Below are 19,037 nucleotides of genomic sequence, written 5' to 3' on the forward strand. Positions count from 1 at the left end.
ATCTCTTCTTTATGTTTTTGCAGGTTTCAAAGAAACGACGGATACAGTAGCATTCCTGGAATGACTATGAACCACGGCCTCTAACAATATTTATTTCAAAGACATCCCAAATTGAGTCAGAAAAAAACGATTATAAACAAAATATGTCTGTTCTAGAATTATTTTCACTAAGTGGCATGTCCGTTATGTTTATTACCCTGAATTTAATCATCCTCATTTTCATCATCAATCGAAACACAAACCCTAAGAATTTCCCTCCAGGCCCGAGAGGTCTACCGCTGCTGGGGAACACCTTCAACCTGGACCTGAAGAGACCCTACCAAACCATGATGGAGGTAAGAACCCCTCTATAGATGTACAAACCCTTCTATAAAGACCCTATCAAACCTTGATGGAGGTAAGAACCCCTCTACAAAGACCCAATCAGTGTCACACCCTGATCTGTTTCAACTGTCTTTGTGCTTGTCTCCACCCTCCAGTTGTCGCCCATCTTCCCCATTATCCCCTGTGCATTTTTACCTGTGTTCTCTGTTTGTCTGTTGCCAGTTCGTTTTGTCGTGAAACCTACCAGCGTGTGTTTCCCTGCTCCTGCCTGTTTCTTGCTCCTGTTTTCTAGTCATTCCCGGTTTTGACCGTTCTGCCTGCACTGACCCTGAGTCTGCCTGCCGTTCTGTACCTTGCCTCACCTCACTGGATTATTGACCCCTGCCGGCCTTTGACCTGTCATTTGCCTGCCCCTGTATTAGAAATCAACGTTTGTTACTTCGACACTGTCTGCATCTGGGTCATACCTGAAATGTGATAGTACGATCTGGCCATGACTGACCCAGCAGACTCGGACAAGCTCCGCAACGCCATCTCCTCCCAAGGAGCCAACATTGGAAGGCAGGAGGAGTTGCTTCGTGGTCTTGGCCGAACGCTACGACCAAGCATTGTTAGGCACCCTACCACGACAGTAACCTCCTAGCCCTTCAGTAGCCCCGCTGTTAGCAGCGGCGCCTCACCGGCCACCCCGGCTTCCCGGGGACCCCGCTTACCTCCCCGGGAGCGCTTCGATGGAGAGTCGGGCACCTGCCGGGCGTTTTTCGCTGTGTTCCCTCATCATCCAGCTGCAACCCTCCTCCTTCCATTCGGACCGCTCTAAGATAGTGTACCTCATCACGCTGATGTCCGGGAGGGTCCTCGCCTGGGCGACGGCAGTATGTGAACAATATGCTTCAGTCTGGAGGAGTTTGTGGCAGAGGTGAGGAATGTTTTTGATGCTCCATTGTCCGGAAAAGAGGCTTCCGGGAAGTAACTCCAGCTTCGGCAAGGCTCCCGCAGTGTTAAAGACTACGCAGTAGATTTCCACACGTTGACAGCTGAGAGTGCTTGTAACCCGGAAGCACTGTTCGACATGTTCCTGCACGGAGTATCAGAGGAAGTAAAGGACGAGCTTGCTGCCCGGGAACTATAGACAGATCTCGACTCGCTCATCACCTTGCCATTTGGATCGATGGGCGATTACGGGAATGCAGGAAGGAGAGGAGATTTAATTTAACTCGTTCGTCCAAGGATTCCACCTCGCCTCCGAGTTATCCCGGAAGTCGTTGACGGCTCTGTTGCCGAGAGAACTAGAGGTTACCTGAGTTCCCCCGGGAGCCTCCGAAAACTGCAGAGTCACCTCTTCCCGAGCCCATGTACAGTTGAAGTCGGAAGTTTACATACACCTTAGCCAAATACATTTAAACTCTGTTTTTCACAATTCCTGACATTTAATCCTAGTAAAAATTCCCTGTTTTAGGTCATTTAGGATCACCACTTTATTTTAAGAACGTGAAATGTCAGAATAATAGTAGAGAGAATGGGTCAGAAGTTTACATACACGCAATTAGTATTTGGTGATATTGCATTTAAATTGTTTAACTTGAGTCAGATGTTTTGGGCAGGCTTCCACAAGCTTCCCACAATAAGTTAGGTGAATTTTGGCCCGTTCCTCCTGACAGATCCGATGTAACCGAGTCAGGTTTGTAGGCCTCCTTGCTCGCACAAGATTTTTCAGTTCTGCCCACAAATTTGATATAGGATTGAGGTCAGGGCTTTGTGATGGCTACTCCAATACCTTGACTTTGTTGTCCTTAAGCCATTTTTCCACAACTTTGGAAGAATGCTTGGGGTCATTGTCCATTTAGAAGACCCATTTGCGACCAAGCTTCAATATATCAACATAATTCCTACCTCATGCCATCTATTTTGTGAAGTGCACCAGTCCCTCCTGCAGCAAAGCACTCCCACAACATGATGCTGCCACTTCCATGCTTCACAGTTGGGATTGGGTTTTTCAGCTTCCCATCCTCCCCCTTTTTCCTCCTAACATAACATTGGTCATTATGGCCAAACAGTTCTATTTTTGTTTCATCAGACAAGAGGACATTTCTCCAAAAAGTATGATCTTTGTCCCCATGTGCAGTTGCAAACCGTAGTCTGGCTTTTTTATGGCGGTTTTGGAGCAGTGTCTTCTTCCTTGCTGAGTGGCCTTTCAGGTTATGTCGATTTACTGTGGATAAAGATACTTTTGTAACTATTTCCTCTAGCATCTTCACAAGGTCCTTTGCTGTTGTTCTGGGATTGATTTGCACTTTTTGCACCAAAGTACATTAATCTCTAGGAGACAGAAGGTAGGCCTTGAAATACATTCACACCTCCAAATGACTCAAATGATGTCAGGAATTTTCCAAGCTGTTTAAAAGCACAGTCAACTTAGTGTAGGTAAACCTCTGACTCGCTGGAATTGTGATACAGTGATAAGTTAAATAATCTGTCTGTAAACAATTGTTGGAACAATTTAACCCATGTGCTTTGCTTGAACTCTCAAGAGTTCTTGACCACTTTATATCTATCCATCTTTGTCCTAAATGTACTCTCCACTACTCCCGTCACTAAATTCCTGTTTAGGCAATCCCGAATGGAGCAGCTTATTAACTGTATGTTTGTCTCTAGGGATGTACAAAATCTCCACGGAACTGGTGCATATTGTTGCTTGCTTGCCTCGAATATGAGTTTGTTACATTTTAACAGAGATAGTAGGACAAAAAGGAAACATTATAATGATATATCTCATTCCCATGGGACATTGTGATATTTGTGTTCCCTCTCTCTTCACCCCCCCCCCCCTCCCCTCTTCTAACCAGATGAAGGACAAGTTTTGACCAGTGTTCAGCATTCAGATGGGCTTGCGTAAGATCGTGGTTCTGTGTGGCTATGAGATGGTGAAGGAGGCCTTGGTCACTCAGGCTGATCTATTTGCTGAGCGGCCAGACATCCCACTATTCAAACAGATCACCAGAGGAAATGGTACAGGCCAACCTCGACTGACCAAAATCTCTTTAATAGATCAAGAACCACATTATCTGTCTTGATTCTAGGCCCAGTCATGTTATGTCAACTGTTCAGTGTTCACAATGGCAGTTTACAGTCACAAGCAATATCTTATCTTAACGCAGTGGCATGGCATTTTAAGTGGATAACTGCTGGGTAAAATCCATCCCACAGCAAACCTACAGGTCCACATAAAAAAGCAAAGGAATACTTAAGTACCTACAATTATTCCTTATAATAACAGAGAATCTGTGACATATCCTCCCCGTCAAAACAGGAATTATATTCGGCCATGGGGACTCCTGGAAGACCATTCGGAGGTTCACTCTGACGGTGCTCAGGGATTTGGGAATGGGAAAGAGGAACATCGAGGAGAAAATCATCAAAGAGTCAGAAAACCTTGTAAATAGCTTTGCAGCTCATAACGGTGAGGCCATATTGGATCTGAAGATAAAACTACAAATACATAGATTATTCAACTGTCACACAAAATGCTACACAAAAACTATTCAGCAGATCATTGAATTAATTAACTTTGATTTTGACATGAATTCATGTGTTTTTATGAAACTATTGTGACTGAGCCAGGTGATGGTTTCCAGGCCACCATTCCTCTGAATGCGGCAGCGTCCAACATCATCGTCTCTCTGATCATGGGCCACAGGATGGAGTATGATGACCCAATCTTTATTAAGCTCTTGGAAATGAACTACAAAAGCTTCAGGCTGGCCAGTTCACCGTTCATTCAGGTATGATTCTACATGACAGTATTTTGGGATATTTGTTTGGGATACTTGTTGTTCCTTTCCATAGAGGTATTCAAATGCTGGATACTGTGGTGGAAATTCTGCCTTTAACTAATAATGAGGATAGGAAAAGTCAATCAATCAAGGAATTACTTCTATTAAAAACATTATGAGGCTGGTCGCACCAGCGAACGCAGGTGAAATGGAGAGCCAGCTGTACAAAGAGTACAGAAGCCTTATATAGGCAAGCGATCTTTTGCAAGCTTCTGCAAAACACGTGATCTTATGTGTGTGTGTACAGAAGGAGAGACGAAACTGGGTTACAGGGTACAGACGATAATGAAAAGGTTGTCTCAGTCTGTCGTAACTGAGTGAGGACAATACAGTAGGTGCCAAAGTTACAGTTAGTCACTCCAGACATACTTCCTCTAACAGTAGCTCAACGGTTCCCCCAAGTTTGGCAAGCAAGAGCCTTTGAATGTTTTACCAAATTATGTACATTGGGGCAAAAAAGTATTTAGTCAGCCACCAATTGTGCAAGTTCTCCCACTTAAAAACACGAGAGAGGCCTGTAATTTTCATCATAGGTACACTTCAACTATGACAGAAAAAAAAAATATCCAGAAAATCACATCGTAGGATTTTTAATTAATTTATTTGCAAATTATGGTGGAAAATAAGTATTTGGTCAATAACAAAAGTTTCTCTCAATACTTTGTTATATACCCTTTGTTGGCAATGACAGAGGTCAAACGTTTTCTGTAAGTCTTCACAAGGTTTTCACACACTGTTGCTGGTATTTTGGCCCATTCCTCCATGCAGATCTCCTCTAGAGCAGTGATGTTTTGGGGCTGTTGCTGGGCAACACAGACTTTCAACTCCCTCCAAAGATTTTCTATGGGGTTGAGATCTGGAGACTGGCTAGGCCACTCCAGGACCTTGAAATGCTTCTTACGAAGCCACTCCTTCGTTGCCCGGGCGGTGTGTTTGGGATCATTGTCATGCTGAAAGACCCAGCCACGTTTCATCTTCAATGCCCTTGCTGATGGAAGGAGGTTTTTACTCAAAATCTCACAATACATGGCCGCATTCATTCTTTCCTTTACACGGATCAGTCGTCCTGGTCCCTTTGCAGAAAAACAGCCCCAAAGCATGATGTTTCCACCCCCATGCTTCACAGTAGGTATGGTGTTCTTTGGATGCAACTCAGCATTCTTTGTCTCAACACGACGAGTTGAGTTTTTACCAAAAAGTTATATTTTGGTTTCATCTGACCATATGACATTCTCCCAATCTTCTTCTGGATCATCCAAATGCTCTCTAGCAAACTTCAGACAGGCCTGGACATGCACTGGCTTAAGCAGGGGGACACGTCTGGCACTGCAGGATTTGAGTCCCTTGCGGCGTAGTGTGTTACGGATGGTAGGCTTTGTTTCTTTGGTCCCAGCTCTCTGCAGGTCATTCACTAGGTCCTCCCATGTGGTTCTGGGATTTTTGCTCACCGTTCTTGTGATCATTTTGACCCCCCCGGGGTGAGATCTTGCGTGGAGCCCCAGATCGAGGGAGATTATCAGTGGTCTTGTATGTCTTCCATTTCCTAATAATTGCTCCCACAGTTGATTTCTTCAAACCAAGCTGCTTACCTATTGCAGATTCAGTCTTCCCAGCCTGGTGCAGGTCTACAATTTTGTTTCTGGTGTCCTTTGACAGCTCTTTGGTCTTGGCCATAGTGGAGTTTGGAGTGTGACTGTTTTGAGATTGTGGACATGTGTCTTTTATACTGATAACAACTTCAAACAGGTGACATTAATACAGGTGGAGGACAGAGGAGACTCTTAAAGAAGAAGTTACAGGTCTGTGAGAGCCACAAATCTTGCTTGTTTGTAGGTGACCAAATACTTATTTTCCACCATAATTTGCAAATAAATTCATTAAAAATCCTACAATATGATTTTCTGGATTTTTTTCTCTCATTTTGTCTGTCATTGTTGAAGTGTACCTATGATGAAAATTACAGGCCTCTCATCTTTTTAAGTGGAAGAACTTGCACAATTGGTGGCTGACTAAATACTTTTTTGCCCCACTGTATGTACTACCCCCACACACAAAACAAGAACCTTTCACCCAGAACAGGCTCCAAACAGAACAGTAGCTCCATCACAGGTGTGCAGAATATAACACTTTGCCCTGTCTCCAGTTAAGCTAAGAAGAACCAATTTGTTTTTGTCAACTCTTGGCTGAGCTCCCAGACATCATGTGGTCATACTACACACACAGAACAGTTAGAACAGTTCTCTGCTAATACACACACTCTTTTCTGAGTTAGTTTCTTTAACCATCTCAAGCCCAATGCCTAGGCTTAAAGATGGATATTTTAGTACACAAGCATTAGTAAGGTTCAACAGAAAATGCCCTCACAATACACAGTCATCGTAACATTGACAAGTAAAAAAACTGAAGTGAATTTCTCACATACAGTGCCTTGCGAAATTATTTGGCCCCCTTGAACTTTGCGACCTTTTGCCACATTTCAGGCTTCAAACATAAAGATATAAAACTGTATTTTTTTGTGAAGAATCAACAACAAGTGGGACACAATCATGAAGTGGAACGACATTTATTGGATATTTCGAACTTTAACAAATCAAAAACTGAAAAATTGGGCGTGCAAAATTATTCAGCCCCCTTAAGTTAATACTTTGTAGCGCCACCTTTTGCTGCGATTACAGCTGTAAGTCGCTTGGGGTATGTCTCTATCAGTTTTGCACATCGAGAGGTTGGATGGAGAGCATTTGTGAACAGCAGTTTTCAGTTCTTTCCACAGATTCTCTATTGGACTCAGGTCTGGACTTTGACTTGGCCATTCTAACACCTGGATATGTTTATTTTTGAACCATTCCATTGTAGATTTTGCTTTATGTTTTGGATCATTGTCTTGTTGGAAGACAAATCTCCGTCCCAGTCTCAGGTCTTTTGCAGACTCCATCAGGTTTTCTTCCAGAATGGTCCTGTATTTGGCTCCATCCATCTTCCCATCAATTTAAATCATCTTCCCTGTCCCTGCTGAAGAAAAGCAGGCCCAAACCATGATGCTGCCACCACCATGTTTGACAGTGGGGATGGTGTGTTCAGCTGTGTTGCTTTTACGCCAAACATAACGTTTTGCATTGTTGCCAAAAAGTTCAATTTTGGTTTCATCTGACCAGAGCACCTTCTTCCACATGTTTGGTGTGTCTCCCAGGTGGCTTGTGGCAAACTTTAAACGACACTTTTTATGGATATCTTTAAGAAATGGCTTTCTTCTTGCCACTCTTCCATAAAGGCCAGATTTGTGCAATATACGACTGATTGTTGTCCTATGGACAGAGTCTCCCACCTCAGCTGTAGATCTCTGCAGTTCATCCAGAGTGATCATGGGCCTCTTGGCTGCATCTCTGATCAGTCTTCTCCTTGTATGAGCTGAAAGTTTAGAGGGACGGGCAGGTCTTGGTAGATTTGCAGTGGTCTGATACTCCTTCCATTTCAATATTATCGCTTGCACAGTGCTCCTTGGGATGTTTAAAGCTTGGGAAATCTTTTTGTATCCAAATCCGGCTTTAAACTTCTTCACAACAGTATCTCGGACCTGCCTGGTGTGTTCCTTGTTCTTCATGATGCTCTCTGCGCTTTTAACGGACCTCTGAGACTATCACAGTGCAGGTGCATTTATACGGAGACTTGATTACACACAGGTGGATTGTATTTATCATCATTAGTCATTTAGGTCAACATTGGATCATTCAGAGATCCTCACTGAACTTCTGGAGAGTTTGCTGCACTGAAAGTAAACGCCCAATTTTTCAGTTTTTGATTTGTTAAAAAAGTTTGAAATATCCAATAAATGTCGTTCCACTTCATGATTGTGTCCCACTTGTTGTTGATTCTTCACAAAAAAATACAGTTTTATATCTTTATGTTTGAAGCCTGAAATGTGGCAAAAGGTCGCAAAGTTCAAGGGGGCCGAATACTTTCGCAAGGCACTGTATAAACATGAACAGCCATGCTCGTTTCTCCAGCTGTACAACATGTACCCAGTGATCCACCCGCTGCCAGGGCCTCACCACAGAGTGCTGGCGTACCAGGACAACCTGAAGGCCTTCTTCAGGAAGATTTTCATCCAGCACAGACAGATCCTGGATGAGAACGACTCCCGTAGCTACATCGACGCATTCCTCAACAAGCAGCAGAAGGTGAACCCAGGGCTCAATGTCAGTCACAACAACTATGGGTCAAAATGCCTTTTTGAACTTGGAAACCCTTTTTGAGGGGGGGATAGAGATGTGCTATTGATTTGCCTGAAAGTGATTTGATATTGCCACTCCCACAATACAGCATAACTCACTTCCTAATGGTCCCATGTTTTGTCCCATACCTAATGCCTTTCCTCAACTAAAATGTATTTATTAGGAAAAGGATAATCCCTCTTCCCACTTCCATGAGTGGAACCTCCTGTGTTCCGTCACCAACATGTTTGTGGCTGGGACGGAAACCACCTCCAGCACCCTAGCCTGGGCCTTGGTCATCATGATCAAGTATCCTGAAATACAGAGTGAGTGAAACCACGTCACCAGTCATTTTGGATCAATGAGGAAAATAAGTAAAAAATAGGCTACCATAAAGCTACCACCTTCTCATTTCATGGCATAAAGTGTAATACGAAACAAACATACAAACTGGGATTGATATGCAAATGTTTCAAATAGAGAAGGTGCATAAAAATACAGAAAGAGGTGAAATCTCACAAGCCCTCCTTATACTCAGTCTACTTCCTATGTCCTCTCAGGTAAGGTCCATGAGGAGATAGACAAGGTGATTAGTGGTTCCACGCCAAGGATCCAGCACAGGCAGATGATGCCCTTCACCGACGCAGTGATCCATGAGACCCAGAGGTCCGCTGACATCCTGCCCATGGGCCTGCCCCACGAGACCACAGCCGACGTCAGCCTCAAAGGCTTCTTCATACCTAAGGCAGGCCCACTCACAACTAACTAGCAGACACTAACCTGCACCTTTAAGTGAATCAACAATAACCAGACAGTTAAGCAAGAGTTATGGTAAAGTGAAATATACTACCTGTCCCCCATACGGCACCAAACATCCTTCCCTTGACAATGGCACATTCAAATTATTGTATGTGTGTAGGGGACCTACATTATCCCACTGCTGAGGTCAGTGCACTGTGATAAGGCTCACTGGGAGAAGCCGGATGATTTCTACCCTCACCACTTTCTCAACGTCGACAACAAGTTTGTCAAGAGGGAGGCTTTCATGCCCTTCTCTGCAGGTAACAGGAGCCAGGTTGTCTCAACAGACATCAATCATCCTTATGTTCACCAGTTGTAGTAATTCAATAGCTTAGGATTGCATTGTGTACTACTAGTAGAATTGTCCCAAGCAAAAGTGAGTTTACTCACTCATCCTCCAATTTCTCCGCCCATCTCTCCTCCCAGGTCGTAGAGTGTGTGTAGGTGAGACTCTGGCCCGCATGGAGCTCTTCCTCTTCTACACCTCCCTCATGCAGCGTTTTTCCTTCCTTCCCCCCATCGGGATGACTGCTGACGACGTGGACATCTCCACCTACGGGGGCCTGGGCCTCACCGCCCCACCCATCAAAGTACGGGCCCTGCCTCGTTTCCATGACCCCTAGGGAATTACCCCAACAGCCTTGTATTTCAGATTTTCCTGTGTTAAGGGCAGTTATCACTTTGAGATGTCAGTAATCAGTAGGATACCTCATCTGCCTTGAATCTAAAACACTCAGGACTAACCATTAAAAACATAACTGTACAAAACTAGTTTTGTAAATGTAACTGTACTGACAATTATTGTACAGTCAAGCAATGGATATAAATGTATCAAATGTATCTAGACAATGACAAGGTCATTTCAAATCCTAACAAAAGTATCATTTTATTTTGTTAAATTGTCTGCAGAAACAGAACGATCGACTGAAACAATTTAGCAAACATGACAATTGTTCTAACAATAAAATCTGCACAAATATAACAGGTTGAGCTTCTGTTAATCACTGGAAAAGCTAATTAAAGACTTCTCAAATCTCTGTCTTGCCATACAAAGTGTATCAAAATGTGCTATTCCTCGTAACAAAATTAAGTCGTTACAAAGTTAGAAAAGAAAAAAGCATTTACAGAAATAGTGTTTGGTAAAACATTGCAACACTAACTTTAGCAATAGCAGCATAAATAAATGCAAACTACGTCATTATTTTTGTGTCTAGAATTTTAACAATAACAAAACACTTAACTTAGAAGAAATGTGAATCACAAACACATCCACATCATTTAGTAAGGACTTTGTAAAACAGTCTCAGGTTGACCTCTTTCTCACTCCTCCTCTTCCTCTTCCTCATTCCTCTGTCCAAAGGGAAGAGCCGTCTGGCCACGGTCAGGGTCTTTCAGCCGTAGGATCCGGATCAGGTTGTTGACTGGGAGAGAGCTATAGGGAACACAACCACCAACCAAGACATTTATTTTAAGTACACTATTTTTGATCAACTGAATATGCAAATGAGAGATAATTAGGCAAAGCCATGATATAGATTAAGCAATAAGGCCCAGGGGGGTGTGGTACATGGCCAATATACCAATGCAAAGGGCTGTTCTTATGCACGACTCAACGCGGAGTGCCCGGATACAGCCCTTAGATGTGGTATATTGGCAATATTCCACAAACCCCTGAGGTGCGTTATTGCTATTATAAACTTGTTACCAACATAATTAGAGCAGTAAAAATAAATGTTTAGTCATACCTGTGGTATACGGTCTGAAATACCACAGCTGTCAGCCAATAAGCATTCAGGGCTCAAACCACCCCGTTTATAAAATAGAACAGAGATGCTTAATGTTAGTACACAGGAGGGTGATGGAAGGCTACAATACCTCATGCTCTGTGGGGTGAGGAATATGAACTGTCGGTAACGTTGGCTAGAAGCGATTTTCAACATCATGTCCATGGATATCCTTCGATTCACCATGTCCTAAAAAGACAGTTACATTTATTGACAGACAGTGTCTCAACAGAACAGAACGATTGACTGAAATAACAGAGCAAAAATATGAAGAACAATGTATCAATCTCAGCCGTCCTCACAGTGTAGGCTACAGAAGACACCTGAGCTTAGATTAAAAGTAAGTTCATATTTGAAATGTATTTCATTGACTGAAGCAACTCAAAGGGATACTTCGGGATTTAGGCAATTGCCGGTAAGCCTTTTTTCGACTTACCCAGAGTCAGACAAACATATGAATACCATTTTTATGCTAACGATATGCTACCTTCAACTTCCTTCAAACTGCACGCAGGGACATAAAAATGGTATCCATCAGTTTGTCTGACTTTGGGTAAGTAGTGTTGGATTCTATCTTGAAATATACTTATTCCTGTCACTATATTAGAACGGACTGATCACTTAACATGTATATGTAAGGGGTCAATGAAAGGTGAATAGGTACTGTGTGTATGGAAAGTTACTGAGTGAGACAAAGGGAAGGAGAGAAAGTTTCTCTGTTCAAACATGTTGTTGCTGAATATTAATAATGAGCATCAGTCTAGCCTCAGTTCCTGATAATACAGGCCAGCTGCTGTAGAACTAGGTCAAGGAGGGATGTGGAACTCAACTCGAGATAAGGTCAACAGTTGAAGAGAGAAGAAACCTCTGGGAGGGGGGCCAGAGATCACCCCGAAGGAACAGGGATGAATTGCTTATCTTAGACATACAAGGAGGTGACTTCTAGTCAACAGTTATAAATATATACTTGTGTGACTTGTATGTTGTGTTTTGCAGATGAAGAACTCATTGGGTTGAATAAACTTGGTTTGAGCTTTTCCTAGTTGTCCGTTTGAGTTTAGACTTTGTTCAGAACCTAACAGTAGGAATATATGCTTAATGGCCTAAATCCTGAAGTATCCCTTTAATATGCATTTTAAAATGATTAAGTCATTCATCCATCCTTCTGATACGGCGGCATTACCATGTAGACGTCAAACTCATCGAGGGCGCGGAAGGGGGCCTCAGCGATGGCCCAGAGAGAGAGAACGAAACAGACAGTGGAGAACGAGCGCTCTCCTCCAGACAGAGAGCGCATGTCACTCAGAGCAGCCTTATCTCCCACACCTGGCTGGACCTGAGAGTGGGAGGGAAGATGAGGGAGAAGATGGGTAGAGACAAAGAAGGATGCAAAAAGAGAAGAGTAAAAGAAAGACATTGACAAATGGGAAAGGGGGGTGGAGCAGGGGAATGTGAGGGTAACTTGATTATTAGGCATACATAATTTTTTTATAACCTATAACTGCTTTTGCATTCAAGAAGGGTACATGTGAAAAGGTATTTCTGTGCATTAAAACCGTAGTGTATTCTTACTGAGATGGATAGGGTTTCGTTCTTGTGCTCGAACATCATCTTCCCTATATAGCCTCTCTGTGACAGCATGGAGTCAAAGTACATCTTGCAACGCACTGAGAGAAACCTAAAAAGAGATACATAGTGGGAAGGAAAACTATTTAAAAACAAATCCATAGCGCAACAGCTTTGCTTTTCCGCTAAATCTAACACCACATCGATAGATTGAGATGGCCTCCCTTCAGTCATTCAATAACTATTTTACATAGCTCTGTAACAGCCGTTGATGCTAGCAGTACCATCCAGCTGTTCTGTGATCTCTTATGAGACAGTGAGTGGTGTCAAATAACAGAGCTGATATTCTATTAACAGACAGGAAGTAAATGGTGAATCCAGCTACCTCCTCAGCTCTGTGTAGACTCGGTGTCTATCGTCCATGATCTTACACAGGACCTGGATGAAGCGCTTGAGGCACTTCACCTGCTGGTTAATGTTACTGTAGTTCTCAAGGGCCTCTTGGTATTGCCTGGATGGGAGAAGAGGGAGGAAGGCAAGCAACATTTACCTTCTGCCCTTAGTTTACCCATTAGTCATTTTCAAATGGACAGCCCTATTATATGGAAATACTGTCAAAACATACTATATAACTATATTTAACAATATATAACACACTATAGAACACCCTATATAACAATACCAAAGTAACCAAAATATACATCCAAGAACTCTTAGGGAATCAACTAAAACCAAGGCAAGTGGAGAAAAAAATTAATCTGGTTGTATTTTGAGTGAAACATCCCTTAAACGTTTGTGTGGGGTGAAGGGTCAGAGGTTAGGGGTGGCGGAGGTTACCTGATGACCTCTTCGCGGTCGCCCTGCTGGTCCTGCTGGGTGCTGATCTTCAGCTTCAGACGGCTGATCTCGCTGTCCAGACTCCTGGCTGTCCGGCGCACCTCGGACCGCTCTGGACAGATCTCTGTGGCCTTCACTACAGAAGCCTGGGACACAGGAGGGTTACGACAAAGAACGCACACATTAAGCAGGGACACACAGGAAGTAAGGGACAACATACACAGAAGATGGCCCTGATTATATCTAGACGTACCGTGAGCTCCTGCTCCTTGAGATCCAGGCTGGCCTTCAGGGCCTGTATGGTGTTGATGTGGACCTTGCGTTTGTCCTCGTAGTGTTTCTTATGGTGCTTGCTCTTCTCCACATCCTGATCGCTCTTACTCAGCTCCTCCTGAGAAAACAAGGGGGAAGGAGAGATGTATCGCCATCTATTGGCTTTACCTTTTCTGTTTAATCTGTGTGTGATTGATTATGTCTATGGAGACCCTGTATGGAACAAAATGAGGACATGGGTTATCACTATTCTAAGTCCTTTTCACTCTCCTGGTTCATTCCTGGTTTGCACACCAAACTTCCCTCCGTGTTAATAGAAATTGAAGTCCATATTGATGTGACTGACCTTGATGGGTTCGGCCTCCTCGGCCACAGTGCTGATGGAGTCTTTGTGCTGGCGGTACCTCTGCTCCACCTCCTCCCAGGAAGCCTTCAGCTGGGCCATCTTTCTACGGGCCTCCTCGCTCTCAGCACGACCTGCTGAAATCTTATTGTTGATCTCCTCCAGCTCCTCCTCCTGAAGGCCAGAGTGTGTGTGTGTGTCGTGGAATGTGAGTGCATCAGTTTGTGTATATCATATCAGTTGGAATGCGAAAGAGAGAACAAGGGAACGTTATGTTCATGAACGACATTAGCTAAAACTAAATGTTAAAATACTGTGCCTAGATGTGTGTACCCACCAGAGGCTTGAGGTCCTCAGACTGGGGTTCCTCCACGTTCTGCAGGTCACTGATCTCCTGCTGCAGCCTCCTGAACTTATCCTGGAGGAGAGGAGAGGGGGAGAGGAGAGTTGTGACCTAGTAACTCGACATCTAGACTAATCAGAGGTGAACCATTGTGCTCTCCAAAATAATTTCTAGTTGGATCCATGGTATGGCTCTGGAGAGAGATGCTGTTTTGTCACAAAGGCCAGCTTGAGCAAGATACTAAGATCTTAAGAAGTGCGTGTGTGTTACCTTGGCCCTCTTCCTGTCGTCGTAGGCCCGCTTCAGGAGACTGTTGTTGTTCCTGATGTCCTCCTCCACCCTCTGCTTCTGCTGGCTGAACCGATCCAAGTGGGCCTCCTTGTTCCGCATCTCTTCCTGCAACTGCCTGAGTGGGATACATGGAGATATTGAGAGAAGGGGTAGAGGGAGAAAGGTAAACCACTGAATTAAATTGAGTCAGAAAAACAGAGCAGCAGAAACCTTTTCAAAACAAATGGACGTCTCACACACACACACACATTACCTGATCTCCTCCTCTACGTCTCTGCTAAGGTAGTCACACCTCCTCTGGTCGTTGGAGTAGTAGCGGTTGTTGTAGCACTGGTCTCCCTCCTTGGTGAAGGCCTGGTAGCAGTTTCTAGGGGGCTGCCTGCCCTGCATCACTCTGCGGGCCTCTGTAGGACTCTACATGGTACAGACAGAGGGGTTAGAACCACAGAAATGGAACCTTTCTCCCTTCTGTCCTAAAGGCTACTGTTTTCTACAGGAAGTGGCTTGAAGTTCATTCATGTTGTTTTTAGCATGCAAAGCAGTTGTTACATGGGGATAGTTCAAGTATTTAAAGTTTTAGCTTATTATCGGCTCAAACTTTAAAAGAGTGAACTCTCCCTTAAAGAGGGCGACACTGAAAACAAAATCATAATTGCAGTCACTACTGGGCAATCCAAGGTGACATCATGACATTTGAGTGAACTAACTATGGTGGCAGTAGATTCCATGGCCCTACCTTGATGAGCAGAATGGTCTCTATGCCCCTCTGGTCGATGAGGCAGTTGGCAACCACTGGGTCCTCGATCTCCAGAGACTGTAGGACTGACGGGTAGTCAGGGTGGTTCACAGCCCTGACACACACACACGACAGAAAACATGTTGGTTACAGAGAACAAAATTAACCTTTAGAGGTACAAATAAGCCTAGCTAGCCTGAAACCAGGTGTGGTAGGTAGCCAACAGCCATACCGCCTACTGGTGTCATGGACCCTGTTGAAGAACTGGCAGGTGATGATCTGGGGTCTCCTACCCCCCTGGTAGTACCCTCTCATAAGGCCCTGCAGCAACTTCTCGTCCTCGTGGTTGTCACAGGTGAAGGCCACCATCAGGCTCCCAAGACATTTCTCCACGGCCAGGGCCTGCTCATGGTCCTTCAGACGGATACAGTACCCTGCATGGGGCACATCGGGAGAGAGAGGACATTGGAAAGAGCTTTATTTTAACCAATGACAAGGTTACACAAATAAGCATAACATCCAGAAGGATAATGAAGCGTAAGATAAGAGTTTTCGCTTGCATGGAAATACACACACACACACACACACACACACGTACGTCTTACCCAGCGGCCCCACTGGTTTCTTCCTGAACTGTCCCTTCCTGTCAGCATCCTCGATGGCGGCGAGCAGCGCGGGCATCTTCTCCCCGAAGCGGCGCAGGCGGTCGGAGCGGCTGCCCTCCATGGTCTGCAACTTCCTCCTGATGGCCTCCATAGACCTCTTCAGATCCTCCTCCTCTCGCCTGAGAAACAGAGACAAACACACACAGGGTTATACATACATACATGTGTATGTATGTATGTATGTATGTATGTATGTATGTATGTATATACACACACACACAATTTTTAAAATTTATTTTGACTATTTTCTACATCGTAGAAATGTCTTCCACAATTAACCCAACCCCTCTGAATCAGAGCGGTGCAGAGGGCTTCCTTAAATCGACATCCACGTCTTCGGCGCCCGGGGAACAGTGGGTTAAATGCTTTGCTCAGGGGCAGAACGACAAATTTTACCTTGTCAGTTAGGGGATTCGGTCCAGCAACCGACATCAAAACTATGAAATAACACATACGGAATCATATAGTAACAAAAAAAAAGTGTAAAAAAAATCAAATCTTATATTTCACCTGGAATGCATTTCAATTAACAGGTGTGCCTTGTTAAAAGTTAATTTGTGGAATTTATTTCCTTTTTAATGCGTTTGAGCCAATCAGTTGTGTTGTGACAAGGTAGGGGTGGTATACAGAAGATGGTATTTTACCAAATAGGGCTAAGTCCATATTACAGCACAAATAAGCAACAGTTCATCATTACTTTAAGACATGAAGGTCAGTAAATTAGGAACATTTTAAGAACTTTGAACGTTTCTTCAAGTGCAGTCGCAAAAACCATCAAGCGCTATGATGAAACTGGCTCTCATGAGGACCGCCACAGGAAAGGAAGACCCAGAGTTAGCTCTGCTGCAGAGGATAAGTTCATTAGTTACCAGCCTCAGACATTGCAGCCCAAATAAATACTTCAGAGTTCAAGTAACAGACACATCTCAACATCAACTGTTCAGAGGAGACTGCCTGAACCAGGCCTTCATGGTCGAATTGCTGCAAAGAAACCACTACTACAGGAACCAAATAAGAAGAAGAGATTTGCTTGGGCCAAGAAACACGAGCAATCAACATTAGACCGGTGGAAATCTGTCATTTGGTCTGATGAGTCCAAATGTGAGATTTTTGGTTCCAACCGCCGTGTTTTTGTGAGACACAGAGTAGGTGAACGGATGATCTCTGCATGTGTGGTTATCACCATGAAGCATGGAGGAGGTGGTGTGATGGTGCTTTGCTGGTGACACTGTCAGTGATTTATTTTGAGTTCATGGCACACTTAACCAACATGGCTACAACAGCATTCTGCAGCGATATGCCATCCCATATGGTTTGCGCTTAGTGGGACCATCATTTGTTTTTCAACAGGACAATGACCCCAAACACACCTCCAGTCTGTGTATGGGCTATTTGACCAATGAGAGTGATGTAGAGCTGCATCAGATGACCTGGCCTCCACAATCACCTGACCTCAAACCAATTGAAATGGTTTGGGATGAGTTGTACCACAGAGTGAAAGAAATATCAGCCAACAAGTGCTCAACATATGTGGGAACTCCTTCAAGACTGTTGGAAAAGCATTCCTCATGAAGCTGGTTGAGAGAATGCCAAGAGTGTGCAAAGCTTTCATTAAGGCAAAGGGTGGCTACTTTGAAGAATATCCAATATAAAATATATTTTGATTTGTTTAACACTTTTGTGGTTACTACATGATCCCATATCTGTTGTTTCATAGTCTTGATGTCTTCACTATTATTCTACAAAGTAGAAAATAGTCCAAATAAAGAAAAACCATTGAATGAGTAGATTTGTCCAAACCGTTGACTGGTACTCTATATACAGTTGAAGTCGGAAGTTTACATACACCTTAGCCAAATACATTTAAACTCAGTTTCACAATTCCTGAGATTTAATCCTAGTAAAAATTGCCTGTCTTATGTCAGTTAGGATCCCCACTTTATTTTAAGAATGCAAAATGTCAGAAAATTAGGAGAGGGAATAATTTATTTCAGCTTTTATTGCTTTCATCACATTCCCAGTGGGTCAGAAGTTTACATACACTCAATTAGTATTTGGTAGCATTGCCTTTAAATTGTTTAACTTGGGTCAAAAATGTTGGGTAGCCTTCCACAATAAGTTGGGTGAATTTTGGCCCATTCCTCCTGACAGAGCTGGTGTAACAGAGTCAGGTTTGTAGGCCTCCTTGCTCGCACACACTTTTTCAGTTCTGCCCACAAATTGTCTTGAGGTCAGGGCTTTGTGATGGCCACTCCAATACCTTGACTTTGTTGACTTAAGCTATTTTGCCACAGCTTTGGAAGTATGCTTTGGGTCATTGTCTATTTGGAAGACCCATTTGCGACCAAGCTTTAACTTGCTGATTGATGTCTTGAGATTTTGCTTCAATATATCCACATCATTTTCCTACCTCATGATGCCATCTATTTTGTGAAGTACACCAGTACCTCCTGCAGCAAAGCACCCCCACAACATGATGCTGCCACCCCCGTGCTTCACAGTTGGGATGGTGTTCATAACAATGGTCATTATGGCCAAACAGTTCTATTTTTGTTTCATCAGACCAGAGGACACTTCTCCAAAAAGTACAATCTTTGTCCCTATATGCAGTTGTATGTGCTGACCAACTGGCAGGTGTCTTCAATGACATTTTCAACATGTCCCTGATTGAGTCTGTAATATCAACATGTTTCAAGCAGACCACCATAGTCCCTGTGCCCAAGAACACAAAGGCAATGTCAGGAATCACCTAGCTGACATGATTTGGGGCTGTACAAATGTTTGATGTATTAGAATAATTGATTATGCTTATGTTATATTAATAGAAGGGGAGGGGTTATAAAACCCCTCCCTCCTTACATTTATAGGGTCCTAGACTATAGATTAAAAATATATATATTCATTATACAGTTAAGAGAAATTTTCCACAGTTGTTCTGAGACAAAACTCTGCAGGGGAGTGTGGGAGATAAGAGACTAGTTAGACATTCCACAATAAATCAACTTTAGGGAGGGGACATTTATTGCCTAGCTT

At 43.5% G+C, this 19,037-nt stretch overlaps 2 protein-coding genes across 4 annotated transcripts in view; one reads left to right on the forward strand and one right to left on the reverse strand.

Moving 5' to 3' along the window:
• Positions 1–10,145, forward strand: LOC139407253 (cytochrome P450 2K1-like). 2 transcript variants are annotated; one of them, XM_071150868.1, is made up of 9 exons: positions 1–335; positions 3,171–3,333; positions 3,635–3,784; positions 3,946–4,106; positions 8,159–8,332; positions 8,550–8,691; positions 8,926–9,110; positions 9,285–9,426; positions 9,593–10,145. In XM_071150868.1, exons 2-9 carry the CDS (start codon positions 3,207–3,209, stop codon positions 9,787–9,789), a joined length of 1,278 nt encoding a protein of 425 aa, XP_071006969.1. In that variant the 5' UTR covers positions 1–335; positions 3,171–3,206; the 3' UTR covers positions 9,790–10,145. The 2 variants fall into 2 exon arrangements, with proteins under 2 accessions (XP_071006969.1, XP_071006970.1); XM_071150869.1 differs by lacking the exon at positions 3,171–3,333.
• LOC139407251 (structural maintenance of chromosomes protein 6) overlaps positions 10,027–19,037 on the reverse strand; it is an 18,707-nt gene continuing 9,696 nt past the window's right edge. Inside the window, exons 14-27 of one of the 2 annotated variants that reach the window (XM_071150864.1) lie at positions 15,945–16,123; positions 15,572–15,773; positions 15,340–15,454; positions 14,857–15,017; positions 14,583–14,718; positions 14,307–14,387; positions 13,973–14,143; positions 13,607–13,744; positions 13,354–13,499; positions 12,902–13,027; positions 12,523–12,628; positions 12,134–12,286; positions 11,042–11,139; positions 10,027–10,598 (exon numbers count right to left, since the gene is read on the reverse strand). In XM_071150864.1, coding sequence (XP_071006965.1) covers positions 10,487–10,598; positions 11,042–11,139; positions 12,134–12,286; positions 12,523–12,628; positions 12,902–13,027; positions 13,354–13,499; positions 13,607–13,744; positions 13,973–14,143; positions 14,307–14,387; positions 14,583–14,718; positions 14,857–15,017; positions 15,340–15,454; positions 15,572–15,773; positions 15,945–16,123 — 1,924 coding nt within the window. In that variant the 3' untranslated portion in view covers positions 10,027–10,486. The remainder of the gene's footprint in view (positions 10,599–11,041; positions 11,140–12,133; positions 12,287–12,522; positions 12,629–12,901; positions 13,028–13,353; positions 13,500–13,606; positions 13,745–13,972; positions 14,144–14,306; positions 14,388–14,582; positions 14,719–14,856; positions 15,018–15,339; positions 15,455–15,571; positions 15,774–15,944; positions 16,124–19,037) is intronic. The other variant, XM_071150865.1, reaches the window with a different exon arrangement.

This window comes from Oncorhynchus clarkii, chromosome 4 (genome assembly GCF_045791955.1).
Source record: "Oncorhynchus clarkii lewisi isolate Uvic-CL-2024 chromosome 4, UVic_Ocla_1.0, whole genome shotgun sequence".
Classification (NCBI taxonomy): domain Eukaryota; kingdom Metazoa; phylum Chordata; class Actinopteri; order Salmoniformes; family Salmonidae; genus Oncorhynchus; species Oncorhynchus clarkii.

Coding starts and splice junctions, on each gene's coding strand:
- LOC139407253 (XM_071150868.1), top strand. CDS start 3,207: ATGGGCTTGCGTAAGATCGTGGTTCTGTGTGGCTATGAGATGGTGAAG. Junction 4,107..8,158: donor CCAGTTCACCGTTCATTCAG/GTATGATTCTAC, acceptor TCGTTTCTCCAG/CTGTACAACATGTACCCAGT. Junction 9,427..9,592: donor TTTCATGCCCTTCTCTGCAG/GTAACAGGAGCC, acceptor CTCTCCTCCCAG/GTCGTAGAGTGTGTGTAGGT.